We start from the raw sequence: 15,150 nt of genomic DNA on the forward strand, positions 1-15,150 counted from the left end.
ATATTTCAAGGTCTTCTGAAACGTCAAATTGAACTTAACATGTAACATAATGTTGCCAAAGCATTTAAACTTTACAGAAAACCTTCTGGATCAACTGGTAGAAGCATGAAAATAAAGAATATCACATCTAGAAAACATGGGCATATTAGAGAAAAACAATCCTTGTTCCATCAGAGGAGTAACTGGCAGGAAAAGGGGCAATAATTTTCAAGTGCACAGAATGCTGTAATAACAAAGAAAGCCTATTCACATCCTCTCTGAAATGTACTAGCAGTCCTAAAATGCATTACAGAATATTTAAATTGGATGACTTGGAAAATACTCTCCAAAGACAATAACTAATTGCAACAGAATGTCTATGGAAGATGTAGAAGCTCCACATTTTGAAGAATGTTAGACAGATACCTGTGGAATGATTCAAGTGTACTTGCTCCAGCCACCCAAGGAGAAGCATTTAACAACCTCTTCACATTTGAAACTTATTTTCCCGCATTTTCAAAAGCATTCTGAGGCTGTATCAAAACCTTCTACTAAATGATATTTTGAAAACAGACTTAAGTCTGCTTCTGTTCAGGAAAATTGGTTGAGTATTTTTCATTATACACAAATCTATCATTTTAAAGGGAGCAAATTAAGTTCACAAATAGGTTTGTACATTAGAAGTGAATGTAAAAGTGGTAAAGGATTAGATCTATGCATTTTTGCTTTTTCCTCTCACTTTTCACTCTTGCTTTAGGATTTTTAATTTCTATCATCAGAAAACACACTGAAGTTGGACAAGGCCAGAAAGAATTCATTAGTGGGTTTGGTAAGGCTTTAGAAGGAAAGTCAGATTTCCACAAAATAAGGAAATCCTTGCAAGGAAAGTTCAGGAGGGCGTTAACTTTCCCCGCTACAGCATTTTTAAAAAGTTAAGCAATATTTTAATCACAATGTAAAACTGACTTTTGGTTAAGATCATACACAAAGCTGCTTCTCAAACACGGTCACCTTAAAAGCTTGAGCAGCTCTAATTTTTCAGTTTGGCTCCTTCAGAACGGCATCTGCTACTAACCAGACTTAAAAAGGAAAAAAGAACAACAACAAACAAAAACACTTGATGGTAATGACAATTGTTCACATTATAATTTAGATTTATACAAACACACATAGCATTGATATTTAATGTTGTAGTTTAAAATTTAGCACAGCAGCACAGATTGAATGCATTCCAATCCATTCAATTGGCAGATTTCAAAATACAATTTCCTAAGAAAAACATTTACATTGAGTATTTTGAGTAGCATGTCTGAAATATCACAGGATATCTCACACTGTGTTCCATAAAGCCATTTGATCAGCTGGAAGAATAAATTCCATGCTACTCTCAGGCAATCACTTGCCTCCATATCCTTATTCTCTGAGCACTGCTGTACAGAACCATGCTGTAGGTACACATAAACCAAAGCGCACCTGAGGTTTGACAGAAACCTTTCAGTCCAATCAGTAAGAGTTTTGGCATGCCTGTATGATTTGCCCTCCCTCACCATACAAATAGAGTGCATTCCTCTCTACCTGAATGATTCTTTATTTGAAAGAAAGAGATAAAATATGACAATACAAAACGTAGTTCTGAGAATCAGACAAGCACACAGGTCACTAACATCTTACAGGGAACTTCTCACTGTTCATTCTCATTTGAGTAAGCATCCACATGCACATTACACACAGGAGCCTAAGCCATGCATCAAATATCAAAGGGCTGCTTGAAGAGAATCCTGGTGACCTAAGGTAAATGCTGTTATAACCTCAGTGTCTGAGTACAAACTGCTAGAACTAATGAGCTCTCTGATGGATAGGAAAGGTTTTTTGTTGGTTTTTTTTTTTTTTTTTTTTTGTAAAGAAAAAATGAAGAAATATTTTAGAAATCACACAGCATGTAAAAAAACAAAACCCACAGACATTTCCACACTTACTTTGCACTGAGGATGAATGTGTAGGAAATAAGAGACATCAGGTAAAACTTTAGTTGTGGTCAGGTTTTAATTCTGTCCTGTAAAATCTGGTATAGATGGGGCTGGTTACACAGTCACACCAATCTTCACCTTTTCTACACTTGTGCCAGAATCATAACAAAAACAGTTTCATGAAGAGGTTGAGCAGGAAACAAGAAGCTACTGCTATAATGATTTTCTTATTACACTAACCAAAATCAAATTTAGATCTCACACAAATCAGATTTTTGTGCAGTGAAAAATCCCAAATGAATCTGCTTAGAAAATATCTTGCAGAAAGATGGGAGGAGTTAAATCTGTCTTTTTTGCAAGTACAGACTTGACATAAGCGTAAATGAAGTTTACCTGGCTAGACAGTGAACTTACATTCTTAATTCTTGAAGACATTTCTGGAATAAAATGCAGAGCAATTTCTTTAGGAACTACGGAAAAGCTAACAATTCAAGCCAAAAAAAGCAAACTGCCACCCACAGAAACTGCAAGGACCAAGATGCTCTTCACAAACACTATAATATTCAAGCCACTTACACAATTATGAGGATGCCTATAACATGACTGAGATGTATGTTAGGTTAAAAAAAAATAAAAAAAAAAAGACTAGATGAGGCCTTCAGGTAACCAAAATCATTACAGTTACTCTATGCACAATATCCTGTAAACCCTACTTTTCGAGAAGAATGTTTTAATGTAGAGAGCTAAAAATGATGTATCAAGGAAGGTAAAGAGAAAGGAATCCAGCTGGACTTAAATACTGTAGATAGAAATATAAAATGACAATTTAAAAAATTAGACAATTAATGATGAGAAGAATTAACAATTGAAAACTTTGATCTTGCTGTCAGAAGATGTTCTTGAAGAACATTTTAGCTATTAATTTTACTTCTCACAAGGCTGACAAAACCAGAGGTGGCACAACAAAGTTAGTGTTTGCCTGCCAGCTGTATTCTTAATCAGAATTATCAGGGTATCTATGAAAGCATGGCAATTAGTACCTGTTTAAACTACACATTTCTCTTTAAGACAAAGCAAAGAAGTATGACTCACTGATTTTTCTGAAAATGTTACATGTTATAAATTACTGCAATCAACACATGGAGAAGCAGCTGAAATCTCATCTATTTTCCAGCAAAACAGTAAATGACCATGAAGTTCTGAGTTAAGAACAAACATGACAAGCAGTAATGCAGTGTCTCTGTTGAGCAGTGCAGGAGACACTTGAGTAAGATATTTGCTAAGCCATTCATTTCAAAATGAACATCATGAGTGTCTTTGTGTAGTTCTATAACTACATATAGAAAACTAGACAGCCAGGGGCGATACCTCTCCATCTTAACAATGAAACATACATTCCCTTTGGTGAATGGCAGAGTTTGTAATACTTGAAAGCACTGTAAGCCTTATTCCTATTCAAGGGGGTCTCTCATAGGACCTACAAATCATTTAGCAGAACAAAAATCTGAAAATAGTGCAAGAAAAGTAGTCTTTTATAATAATATTTCCCTAAAAATCTAGGTCATTCCTCTGACCCTTGGAAAAAATACTGAGTAGGAAATATCCCACAAGCAATGGACATCTGGAGTTATTCTGAAAACTGAAAAGATTCAGGCAGAGGAAGAATCAACCACCCACCACTCTCCAGCTCAAAAGAGATGATGCTTCTAAGCAAATGATGCTCCTAAGCAAAGAACTGACTGCCTAGTCATCAAGCACGTATGTAGCTGCAAACCTTCTACAACTACCTCTGCTACTGTTTTGTTATGGGTTGTTTGGTTTTTTTGTTTGTTGTTAAATCTACAAATCCTGGTCACAACACAAAACTAAAGCGCAGTAACTAAATTAGATAAAAAACACCTGGAGTGTCTTATTTGTCATCCTGTGCTGTTAAGATTTATCTTTTTGCCAGTAGCTGATACGTTGGGTAGTCTACTGCCTCAGGACCCTTCTAAGATACGCAGCAGTGCATCATGCATTACATAAAAGCATGAATTATACCAACAAATCACATGAGCAAGGGGGGGTGGGGTGGGAGGAAGGCTATTGTTGCTCACAAACTGGAAGTTTCTTGATGAATTTATTGAAATGTTTGCAGCAGTAAAGAGGCGGGCACAAGAATTATAATGCAGCAGATATGAGAAGAAAAACAAAAAACATGTATGGGAAATAACAATGCAAAACAAATGCAACCACTTTCATGCATTCTGGGAGCCTCACAGTACCTTTTTTTTGTTACAAATGACAAACACTTGCTTAGTAACATTACATTGACATACTTCTTGTTAGCAAATGCAGCACACACTAATCTTCAGCACTTCTCCCTTTCCATATTCCTAGTTAAATAACAGAAATCATAATGAAACAACTGCATTGAGGTGTCTCCACTACAACTGAAGTGAATGAACATTATAGTCACTATTAAAGCAGAGTAAATGTTATGAATATATTTACAGTGCATGTAACGATGCTATTAATAGAGTTAGATCACTTTAAGAAGTAGAAAAGTTCTTCAGGGTAATCCAGCAGCTATTCACAGTCGCAATGAATGATGGTTAAAGTCTCAGTTGTTCTACTACCACTACTGGGAGAATCCTAATTACACTCTATGATTTCTTTACATGCATTTAAACGCACCTCTTTTTTACCAACCAGTGATACTCAGTGTACAGTGACAATAATGTAAATATGGTAATGGTACAAGAGTGGTGGTAATAAATATCCAAAAGGTTATCTACAGGAAAAACTCACTTGTATAGAAGCCTTCAGTCTGCTGGGAAACACTAGGGCAATCTCCAACAAGGAGCGATCTCAAACAGATGCTGCCTTAGTGGTGGTCAGCCCTTAAATGAGGTCTAGAGGAGGTGGAGTCAAGCTCCACCCCTTCCAGGAGCACAGCTAAATTACTCTCACCTGTGCTCCCACAGCTGACTCGATACTTGCCTCAGCTGATTAATCAGAGGTTCAAGCTATGATTACCAATTACAGAATCACAGAATTACCCGGGTTGGAAGGGACCTCAAGGATCATGTAGTTCCAACCCCCCTGCCTAGCAGGGCCACCAAACATACACATTTACTAGATCAGGTTGCCCAGGGCCCTGTCCAACCTGGTCTTGAACACCTCCAAGGACGGGGCATCCACAACCTCACTGGGCAGCCTGTTCCAAGACCTAACCACCCTTCTAGTAAAGAACTTTCCCCTAACATCCAACCTAAATCTTCCCTCCTTCAACTTAAAACCATTTCCCCTAGTCCTGCTATTATCAGCCCTTTCGAAGAGTTTACTCCCCTCCTGGGAGTAAGTTCCCTTCAGGTACTGAAAGGCTGCAATGAGGTCACCCCGCAACCTTCTCTTCTCCAGGCTGAACAAACCCAACTCCCTCAGCCTGTCCTCATAGGGGAGGTGCTCCAGCCCCCTGATCATCTTCGTGGCCCTCCTCTGGACCCTTTCCAAAATCTCCATATCTTTTTTGTACTGAGGGCTCCACACCTGGACACAGTACTCCAGAGGGGGCCTCACAAGAGCAGAGTAGAGAGGGACGATCACCTCCCTATCCCTGCTGACCACCCCTCTCCTGATGGAGCCCAGGATCCCATTTGCTTTCCGGGCTGCCAGAGCGCACTGCTGGCTCATGTTAAGTTTCTCGTCTATCAGGACCCCTAGGTCTTTTTCAGCCGAGCTGCTCTCAAGGACCACTCCTCCCAGCCTGTACAGGTGCCTGGGGTTCTTCCGGCCCAAGTGCAAAACCTTGCACTTTGCCGTGTTGAACCTCATTAGGTTCACCCGAGCCCAGCTTTCCAGCCTGTCAAGGTCCCTCTGAATGGCATCTGTTCCCTCCACCGTATCGACTGCACCACTCAGCTTGGTGTCATCAGCAAACTTGCTGAGGGTGCACTCCATTCCCTCATCGATGTCATTAATAAAGATGTTAAAGAGCACTGGTCCCAAGACAGACTCTTGAGGGACACCGCTCGTTACCGGCCTCCACCTGGACATAGAGCCATTGACCACCACCCTCTGTCTGCGGCCTTTCAACCAATTGCTTATCCATCTAGTTGTCCACCCATCAAATCCACCTCCCTCCAATTTGGAGATGAGGATGTGATGGGGGACCATGTCAAAGGCCTTGCTCAGGTCCAGGTAAATGACATCGGTCGCCTTCCCTTCATCCACCAACGCCGTCACTCCATCATAGAAGGCCACAAGATTAGTTAAGCATGACCTTCCCCTGGTGAAGCCATGCTGGCTGTCTCGGATCACATGCTTGTTCTTTATGCGATCAAGCATGTTGTCCAGGAGGATCTGTTCCATAATCTTCCCAGGCACAGAGGTGAGACTCACCGGCCTGTAGTTACCCGGGTCGTCCCTGCTCCCCTTCTTGTAAATGGGAGTGACGTGACCCTTCCTCCAATCATCCGGGACCTCACCTGACAGCCACGACTTCTCAAATATGATGGAGAGCGGCTCAGCAACCACCTCAGCCAGCTCCTTCAGGACCCTGGGATGCATGCCATCTGGCCCCATAGACTCAGAAATCAATGTTGTGGAAATTGGAAAGAACATCGTTCTACTGTAGTCACCACTTTTATAGCAAACCAGTCCCCCAGAATACATTTAGAGAGCACAAGACTTTGCTGCAAAGAACTGAAAAATAGATTGTCTAGTCTCGTTTTCACTGGGCTTTGTAAACATACCTCTAGTAAGTAAGCAGTGAAGTGGTGGTGAACTGGAACTAAACAGGAGTACCATTCTGAATGCATCTTATTACCAGAATTTATCCAGCACAGACCAAATTCTTCAAACTGCTTATAAAATAAAAATAAATAAATAAATAAATAAAAATAAAAACCACAGGAAAAACTATTGCAAATAGTTTTCCTGTTAGGAATCACACAGGTGTAGAAATCGTGCTAGAAGAGGTATCAGAATATCACATCCCAACCTCAGCACTAAAAGCTAAACCCATTAGACTAAACAAAGAGTTTGAGCAAAAATACTGCAACCTGTGTATTTCTCCAGCTGCTGAAATGTTGACATCTAAGTTCCGAAATAACTATCTTCGAACTCCTAACAGCAGTAAAATATAAGTAAAGGAATAATTGCCATTTCAAAATAATTAGACTGTGGTGCTGCTATGCACTTGCTCATTTTTCTGACAAACCTAATGAAGCAAAGGTGTATGTGATGCAATTATTTTTGGATTAAATAATTTTAAATTCTCTTCTGCATCATATTAAAGTTACAGAATATAGAAGCACACAATGGAAACTATTATATTATTATCCTTATTCCTACTTCTGCTAAATAAAGCTTCCTATTTTGTCATACAGTGCTAATGCAGAATCTTTCACACATCACACTAAACCATAATTACCTTCATAAATTCCATTAAATATGTTATAGGGTCATAAATAGAAATAACAGTACTAAAGGGCTACTGAACAGCTCAGAAGGGGAACTAAGACGGAGAAAGAAGGACATCTCACTGCCAATAAGTTTTATAAATTCTCATTAGTTTTGTCAAGAGTCCATGCAGGACAGATAGACACCCCCACTGAGAACATGGTGGGGAGGGCAGCTGCAGCTCCAGGTCTGGGACATGAGGAAGAGGCGACAGCATGCTGGACTAAAGAAACTGAGGAAAAAAGCAAATCCATAATTGCAACAAAAAATTCAGTGGGAAGGGGATCCAAGCAACCAGTACTGATTTCATCCTGATGAAGGACTTGAAACATGGACATGTTTTGGCACCCTTGCTTTCTGCTCCAGTAACACATGGTATCACTCACTTCAGGACCCTGAGGGAAATATGAAGTGTGGTGCTTGAAATCTTGTTTATGGGCAAATAGCAAATAAATCGGTCCTACTGATCCAAACTTAGAACAAGGTATGTGGCCTGACACTAGCAATGGCAACACTGTATTGCTGTGTTCTGCATCCATACCTGGAGTCCTCAGAACTAGAGGGACTAAAGCACATCCAGAAGAGGGTCACAAATGATCCAAGGGATGGAACATCTCTCTTATGAGGACAGGCTGAGAGAGCTGGGCTGTTCAGTATGGAGAATAAAAGGCTGCAAGGTGTCCCGATAGCGGCCTTTTAGTGTCTAAAGAGGAGCTACAGGAAAGAAGGGGACAGAGTCTTTCACAGGGCCTGTGGTGACAGAATAAGGGGAAATGGTTTCAAGCTCAAACAGGGCAGATTTATGTTAGATGTAAGGAAAAAAATCTTTTACAGTAAGGGCAGTGAGGTGCTGGCACAGGTTGCCGAGATGTGATTGATGCCCCATCCCTGGAGACTCTCGAGGTGAGGCTGGATCAGGCCCTGGGCAACCTGACATAGCTGCGCATGTCCCTGTTCATTGTGGGGCAGTTGGACTAGATGGCTTTCAGAGGTCCCTTCCAATTCTAAGTATTCTGATTCTATGATAAAGCTGAGGGCAGTATCAGAGAAAGAAGAGATGCCAGTAGGTTTTCTGTGTAACAGTCTTAAACTGTTTACGCTTTTCTCCATTAATTAGACTGTGTTAATTAACATAGACTGTAACTGTTACTATTACTGTAACTGAAATACAATTAATAGTTTGTTTTATTTCTGTTAGATTAAGACATTACTTAGAACAGCTCTGTATTTACAATATGATCCCTTTAGCCCACACTGAGAGTTGCCATAACAACTGGTCCAGCTGAATCCTGAAGATCTCCCAGCACCCAGATCCACCACCTCCCTGGCCAATCTTTCCCCATTCTTAACCTTTCTTCTGAGGGGGAAATTCTTCACTCCAAACCCCTGACAACAAAATGAGCACATCTTCTCCATAAACTACTTCAGGCAGAAGGCTGCTGCTAGGTCCTCATCAAGCCTTTTTCTTCTATAGACAAGTACTCCCAGCTCCTCTGAAGTTCTCATCATCTGCCATAGTCTCCAGCTCCCTAATTAATTTTGTAGCCTCTCCACTAATTCTGTATACTGTAGCCAACTTTCACATGGCTTGCCTCACAGGAACTAGCACTTCCTTACAACAGCCTTTAATTCTGGTAATGACATGTAGATTAAGAAAAAGGACTAGCACCTCACCTGTGTGTATGTGTACAAACAGGCCTGGAGTAGAAAATGCATTCTAAAATTTAAAAGAACAAAACTCATTTTTCCTGCTTACTAACCTTGAAAATGCACAAAGAGGGGAAAACCAAAACAACAACAACAACAAAAAAAAAAAAAAAAAAGAAAACAAGGAAGCCCTCAGAAGACCTATTCTGTGTTCATAAACAATATTAATGGCTTACATTTTAAAAAGCATTAATTGAACGTTCAGTAATCCACGCTTTATATGGATATATATATATATATATATCAGCTCCAAATAATGTATTTAAAATACTTCTATACTAACAGCCTCAGGTCTCAGAAACATATAAGATTTCTCTCATTTAGATTCATTTTAAAACAGTTTTGAAGTACTGCAGTATTGCTGGTAATGAATGGTATTGCTTCACCATGTTTCAGTGAAAAAATTAAAATGCCATTCAGTGTTTTAAAATCTCATTCATTTTCATCTGCTACTTGAGTGTTGTTTCTAAAACCATCATTATGCTGCCTTCTCTGAGAAGACAGCATTTTAGGGAACACACTGAACACCAACACCTTACACAAACATATCTCTGCTGTCGTAAGTATTTCTTAGTCTATGTCTCATAATGCAAAGCACTAGAAGGTAGAGAAAAGAGCAATTATGTTAACTACTTGTCAGAGTTAACATCTTGCACTCAGTGATAGTGAGTCATTACCCCTACAAACTGTCAGCCAGGATGTATCAGTGAGACAAACAATGTCACGAGAGGCTATTTTAAATATATATCTCAAAATAAGGTTCTAAATCTACAGAGGTCAGAATAGTTTAACAATTTTCTTTTTTATACACTGAAAAGATAGAAAAGCTGTATGAGAAGCACCAAAGTAGGCATTCAAAATAATGTTATTTGCCACAGGAGTTAAACAAATCTTACATCAACAGCAAAACTAAAACCCATAGAAAAACCTACAAAAAACTCAGTTCATAAAAAGGCATGGCTCACAATACACAAACATTTAAACATATACAAACATAGGAAAACAAGTGCTATAGAGGGCAAACCCAACCCAAGCCTAAGAAATACACCTATGCAATAAATCACATGAAATCAGAAAGGCCCTAAGGGTACTGATTATCAGCCCTGACTAGCGTAACTTGGGCCTCCAGCCACTGCCTCACATCCACAGGCCCAGGAGACCCATTTTAGCTCACCCACGGTTATTCAGCCTGAGCTACGGTGTAGGAAACAGCTGAGGATCCTTGGATGGCTTTCCAGTTTCACTTTAGACCTGCCTAGCTACTATTGGACCTAACCCTGATCTGTGATTCAGCTTGCTTGGACTCAGATGTGCCTCATCATCACAAACTTGCCTGATATTCTGGACTCTTGTTCAGCACTGGCTACCAGCACTGAGTGCACCCAGATTGTACTGTAGGATGAAGCCCTCCCTGGTGAGGCCTCCGCCCTGTAGCGAGATGTTATCACCAATAGCTTCCCATCCATTAGGGTGCAGCTGTGCCCCAACAGAAATACAGAGCAGTATGGGTACAATATTTCTAACTTGTATCTGAATATATATATATTCAGATATATATGCATGCTCCTTTTTCACCAGATACCACTGTGCATTTGTTGCATTTGTCTCCCTTGGTAACACTGAACTCTGTGTTTCTCTTGAGTTCTTTGGTGTAACTGTCAAGTAGTATCCTGATGTACATACCTATTGATACAATCAAAATGGCCTTCACACAAAGTTTATTCAAAGTCAAAGGAAACAAAATTGAAAAACAACATCTACAGACTATATCTGTATGGTCCTATTCTCAAACAAAACAAGCAGACATTCATGGAGTAATTTGGAATAAATTGTCTTTTGAAAACAATTACAAAACATATGATGTTAGGGAGTTCAACTTTGATCTAGAGCCTTAAGTATTTAGAACCCTACAATCCACACTTGTGTGAAAGCAGCCTGTGGCGCTTCTCGCTGAAGTAAATTAATATTGTGTGTCCATGTGAAAATGATGTCAAATTAATGGCTGTCATACAACATTCCATGGGTCAGTAAAGGCTGTGATCAAGCTCAATGTTTTTTTAACATGCACCTGCTCCTACTATTTCAGGGTACCTGACAATTCTCTAAAGACAATCAGCAATATCATTGACTTGCTACCCAAATACCAACAATGGGGATGATCTTTCTTATCTCATAGGAAAAACAATATTAAACAAGTAAAAACAATATTAAAAACACAGACTAAAGTACAACCACTTCTAGACTAAAATTTACATCACCCTGGAGAAGAGACTCCTCCTCAAATGAATCCTCATTTATTTAAGCACTTAAGTACATGGCATTTGTAAGTATAATGGCAACGATTTTGTAATGAGATGGAAAGTGCAGCTATGACATCAAAGCAGCAACATCCCAGGCTGCAGCAAACGAGGATTTGCTCAGTGACAAGGGTTAAAATACATATTATGGGGTTGAGGGAATAAAGATTAACAAAAAATATGTAAGAAGATCAGATGATCTAGTGGTTCATCAGACTTAAAAAAAAACACAATAATAATACATTAATATTTACTGAATACTCCATTTGCTCCAGTTTAATGAGTCACTGACCTATCTATTAACAATGAAAATGCCTAAATCCAGACCTGCAACAGACTACTTTAAAAGTGTGTAGATACCTTAATTAATTTGATATGTTTGTCAATGAATAACAGTTGCTTCTGCTTTCCATCTTGCTCTAACATGTAAGAGATACACAACTCCTAGAAAAAACAAAGAGGAAGCATCCAGCATAGAATTCCAGATTTATTTTTTTTTTTTCTTCTCTCTGGTTGACAGGTTCTCAACAATTTTTTACAATACCTTTAGAAGTTCCAGGAAGCCAAAGTGACATCTCTTCATACAAGTTAGCAGCATCAAGTAAGCAATACACATTCAAACAAATCACCAGCCAGCACTTATGCTCCATCAATACTGACTTCTACAAGCACCATCCTTACCCTTTTGAGAGTACCAATTGACAGTGCGCCCAGTAACAGTCCATCCTGATTCCTACAGGTATACCAATGCATTTCCTGTACTTACAGGAAAATGCAATCAATAATGGAAGCCTAAATCTTTACAACTATGCTCAGGAAGCTAAGAGCATAGATCTCTCCTGAACAAGAGACTTTGATGCCTGCTGTAACTTGTACTGTATGATTACAACAGCTGAGCCTGGGCATAGAGGACAACGTTAACCTTACTCTACTAAGTTGCCATGAGTCTAGAAGCAATCACATCATCCTCATGTTTCTAGAGATTTTCTCATCAAATTGGTACTACTCCCAGACACAGGGCATTAGCTGCCCTGCACTCTGCTTACAAGCAGTCTCACTGGAACTCATTTGGAGATACTCTGACCCATATGCTCAACAAACGGCAAAATGTGTGTTGAACAGTATCAGTTATTTAGTTTAGTGTTTCACTGTACACATTGCATGGAGGCAAAGATCGAAGATTACATTACTTATCATACAATGGTACCTTATACAGATTTTGAATCTGATCAGTGCCTTTATTTTCTGTGAAGTGTTCTCCTAAGAACTACCTTTAATGTCTTGAAGTATCTTCAGCAAGTATATGACCCAAATGCACAACAGAATAAGGCTAGTCCTCTGAACACGTAACATCTGTTAAAGTTACAGTATAGACAATTAATTCACTTTTTCTTCTTACAAAATATTCATGAAGGATCTTAAAGGTAATTTAAAATGGCTGCAGATATTTATGAGACAGACATGACAGTTAAGGTCAGTCTGTTGGTAAGGGCTCTCTTTTCTGACCCTAAACAGTTGATGGAAGTTCTGGTCTGGTGACCCTGAAAGCAAAATATACCCATCTTCTTTACTACTTGATGAACTAATTTGTATTTCAGATTTTCTTAAATGAAGCACCTATCTGTCAGGATGATAGGCACAGTAAAGAACTTGCAAAAAGACAAAGAACTATATAAAGCAATCAGAGAAGCCTTTTATTCAGCTGCTACAGTAAATGACAGATAGTCTCATTATGCAATTCCCCTAGCTCCTTTTAACACACCTGACCCCTGGAACTATATCACATGATTCATCAGTATTGTAGTCTCAAAAACAGTGCAGTAATATCTTCTGGCAATGATTTTACCATACTGGTCTTGGGCGCGAAGAACTAACGATTCCCAAAGCATCTACATATGTAACACTGCTCATCCAACGAAACTAACGAAAAAGACATATAAAAACAGAATCTGTGTAACATTTTCATCAATCCTTAAGCAAAATATTTCCATAAAACAAATAGAAGAAAACATGTATTTGACAACACAAGTATTTATAATTCCTTTATAAAATTTCCCATAACCCTGTTCAAAAGATTTTGTGTATTTCATGAAGTAACTTTCAGTAAGCATTCCTCCATTGGCAAGCCAGATCATAGAGCAGTAAGTAGGAAATAGCACAATAACAGCAAAACAGATCAAACACAGGTATGACCTCACCTGCTGCCGCTTCTCAAATTCTAACTTGATCCGGGATTTGATGCAGTTGCACGTGTCTTGGTATGTCTGCTGCAGTGCCAGCTCCATGAGGTGTTTGTGGTATGCTCCAGCCAAGTTTCCACAGATGAAAATGATTACATTTGCCAATATCTAGAGAGGTTATGAATAAATAAATAAATAAAAGAGCTGTCAGGGAACTTACTCAAATAAATTAGCAGAATATAATCTTAACCTGAAGTGAAAGATTGCTGTACTTATGAATTTTGCTTTTGTTTGATTCCTAGCAAGGGTTCACCTTTTGAAAAGCCTTCAAATTCAATGGAAAAGCAATTATACCATTTTCATTCAGTATGAAATAAGAACATAATGAATGTTTGCCTATTCTGTGAGGTATACATTTAACAAAAAAGAAATTCAGTTCACATTCTACATCCACTGCTGAACACCAATTACATGGAATCCAATGCTGTAAAGTGACAGCTATGGCTCCTAGAAACCACCACTAGCCAAGTGACTACCATCCTTTTTTGGCAAGACATTGTCTTTTGCAGTGCTATAGGATTAAGGAGTAAAAATACAACATCAAAAACCTGGCCTGTATTTTATCTCATCCTGAACCACTATAAATGTTAGCTATAAACATCAACCTTGCTAAGGATGTACATAGAGAAACATGACATCTTTCTTCCAGAAAATACTTATAGCTGCTGCATTCGTCTCAACCACAAGATGAAATTTATTAAGTTTACACTTGAACTTACAGCATCAGATGCTCAGTGTGCGCAACACCACATGAATACAAGAAATAAGTTTTGTTTAAAATGAGATAAAAGTAGTTTAAATGAAACTTTTCTTTTGAATTGGATGACAAAGAGATGACAGTGCACAAAAGAAAATTTGAACTCAAAACTGTTTTACATTTGCTATCAGTAATATCACAGCACTCTCAACAGATGTGGATTAGTGAACAAAAATTTACATGAGAGATTACAGTGGAGGACAGTGAATGCAAACTGGCAGTCACAGCCACAGCCTCTCTGAGCAGCCTGTGTCATTGCTCCATCACTCTCATGGTACAGTAGTGCTACCTGATGTTTAGGCAAAACCTTCAGTGTTCCAGCTTGTGCATACTGCCTCACGTCCCATCGTGGGGTACTACTGAAAAGAGCCTGGCTCTGTCTTCTTTGCACCTCCCCTTCAGGCATTCAAACCCATTGATACAAACGCAAACCTCTACTCCAGGCAACAGTCCCCAGCTCTCTCATCGTCTCATAGGAGAGCTGCTTCAGTCCCTATTTTTCTCTCTCCGTTGGACTCTTTCCAGTAGGCCTAGTTCTTTCTCATTCTGGGCGGATCAGAATGAGACAGAATACTCCAGATGCAGCATTGCACTTACTTAAATGTACCATCCAGATTCAAAAAGACTATTCAATACAAAACTTCAGGAATATAACCAACTAAAACTAAAAAAATACATTGAAATAGCTAGATGGAGGAGTAAATTATGAGTATCATCTTCACAGCCATAGAAAAACAGATTACAGTTTTATAACTGAA

General features: G+C 39.0%; 1 protein-coding gene across 5 annotated transcripts in view; it reads right to left on the bottom strand.

The window, feature by feature from the left end:
- ADCY2 (adenylate cyclase 2) overlaps window positions 1–15,150 on the bottom strand; it is a 200,500-nt gene that overhangs the window by 94,068 nt on the left and 91,282 nt on the right. For all 5 annotated transcript variants that reach the window (XR_014942851.1, XR_014942852.1, XM_085537920.1 and 2 more), the window contains exon 4: window positions 13,594–13,743. Coding sequence is in view for 3 of the 5 variants with exons in the window: in XM_085537920.1 (XP_085394046.1) it covers window positions 13,594–13,743 (150 nt within the window). In the remaining 2 variants the exon portion in view is untranslated. The remainder of the gene's footprint in view (window positions 1–13,593; window positions 13,744–15,150) is intronic.

Source organism: Coturnix japonica, chromosome 2 (genome assembly GCF_054131305.1).
Source record: "Coturnix japonica strain WE chromosome 2, WE-NBRP24, whole genome shotgun sequence".
NCBI lineage: Eukaryota > Metazoa > Chordata > Aves > Galliformes > Phasianidae > Coturnix > Coturnix japonica.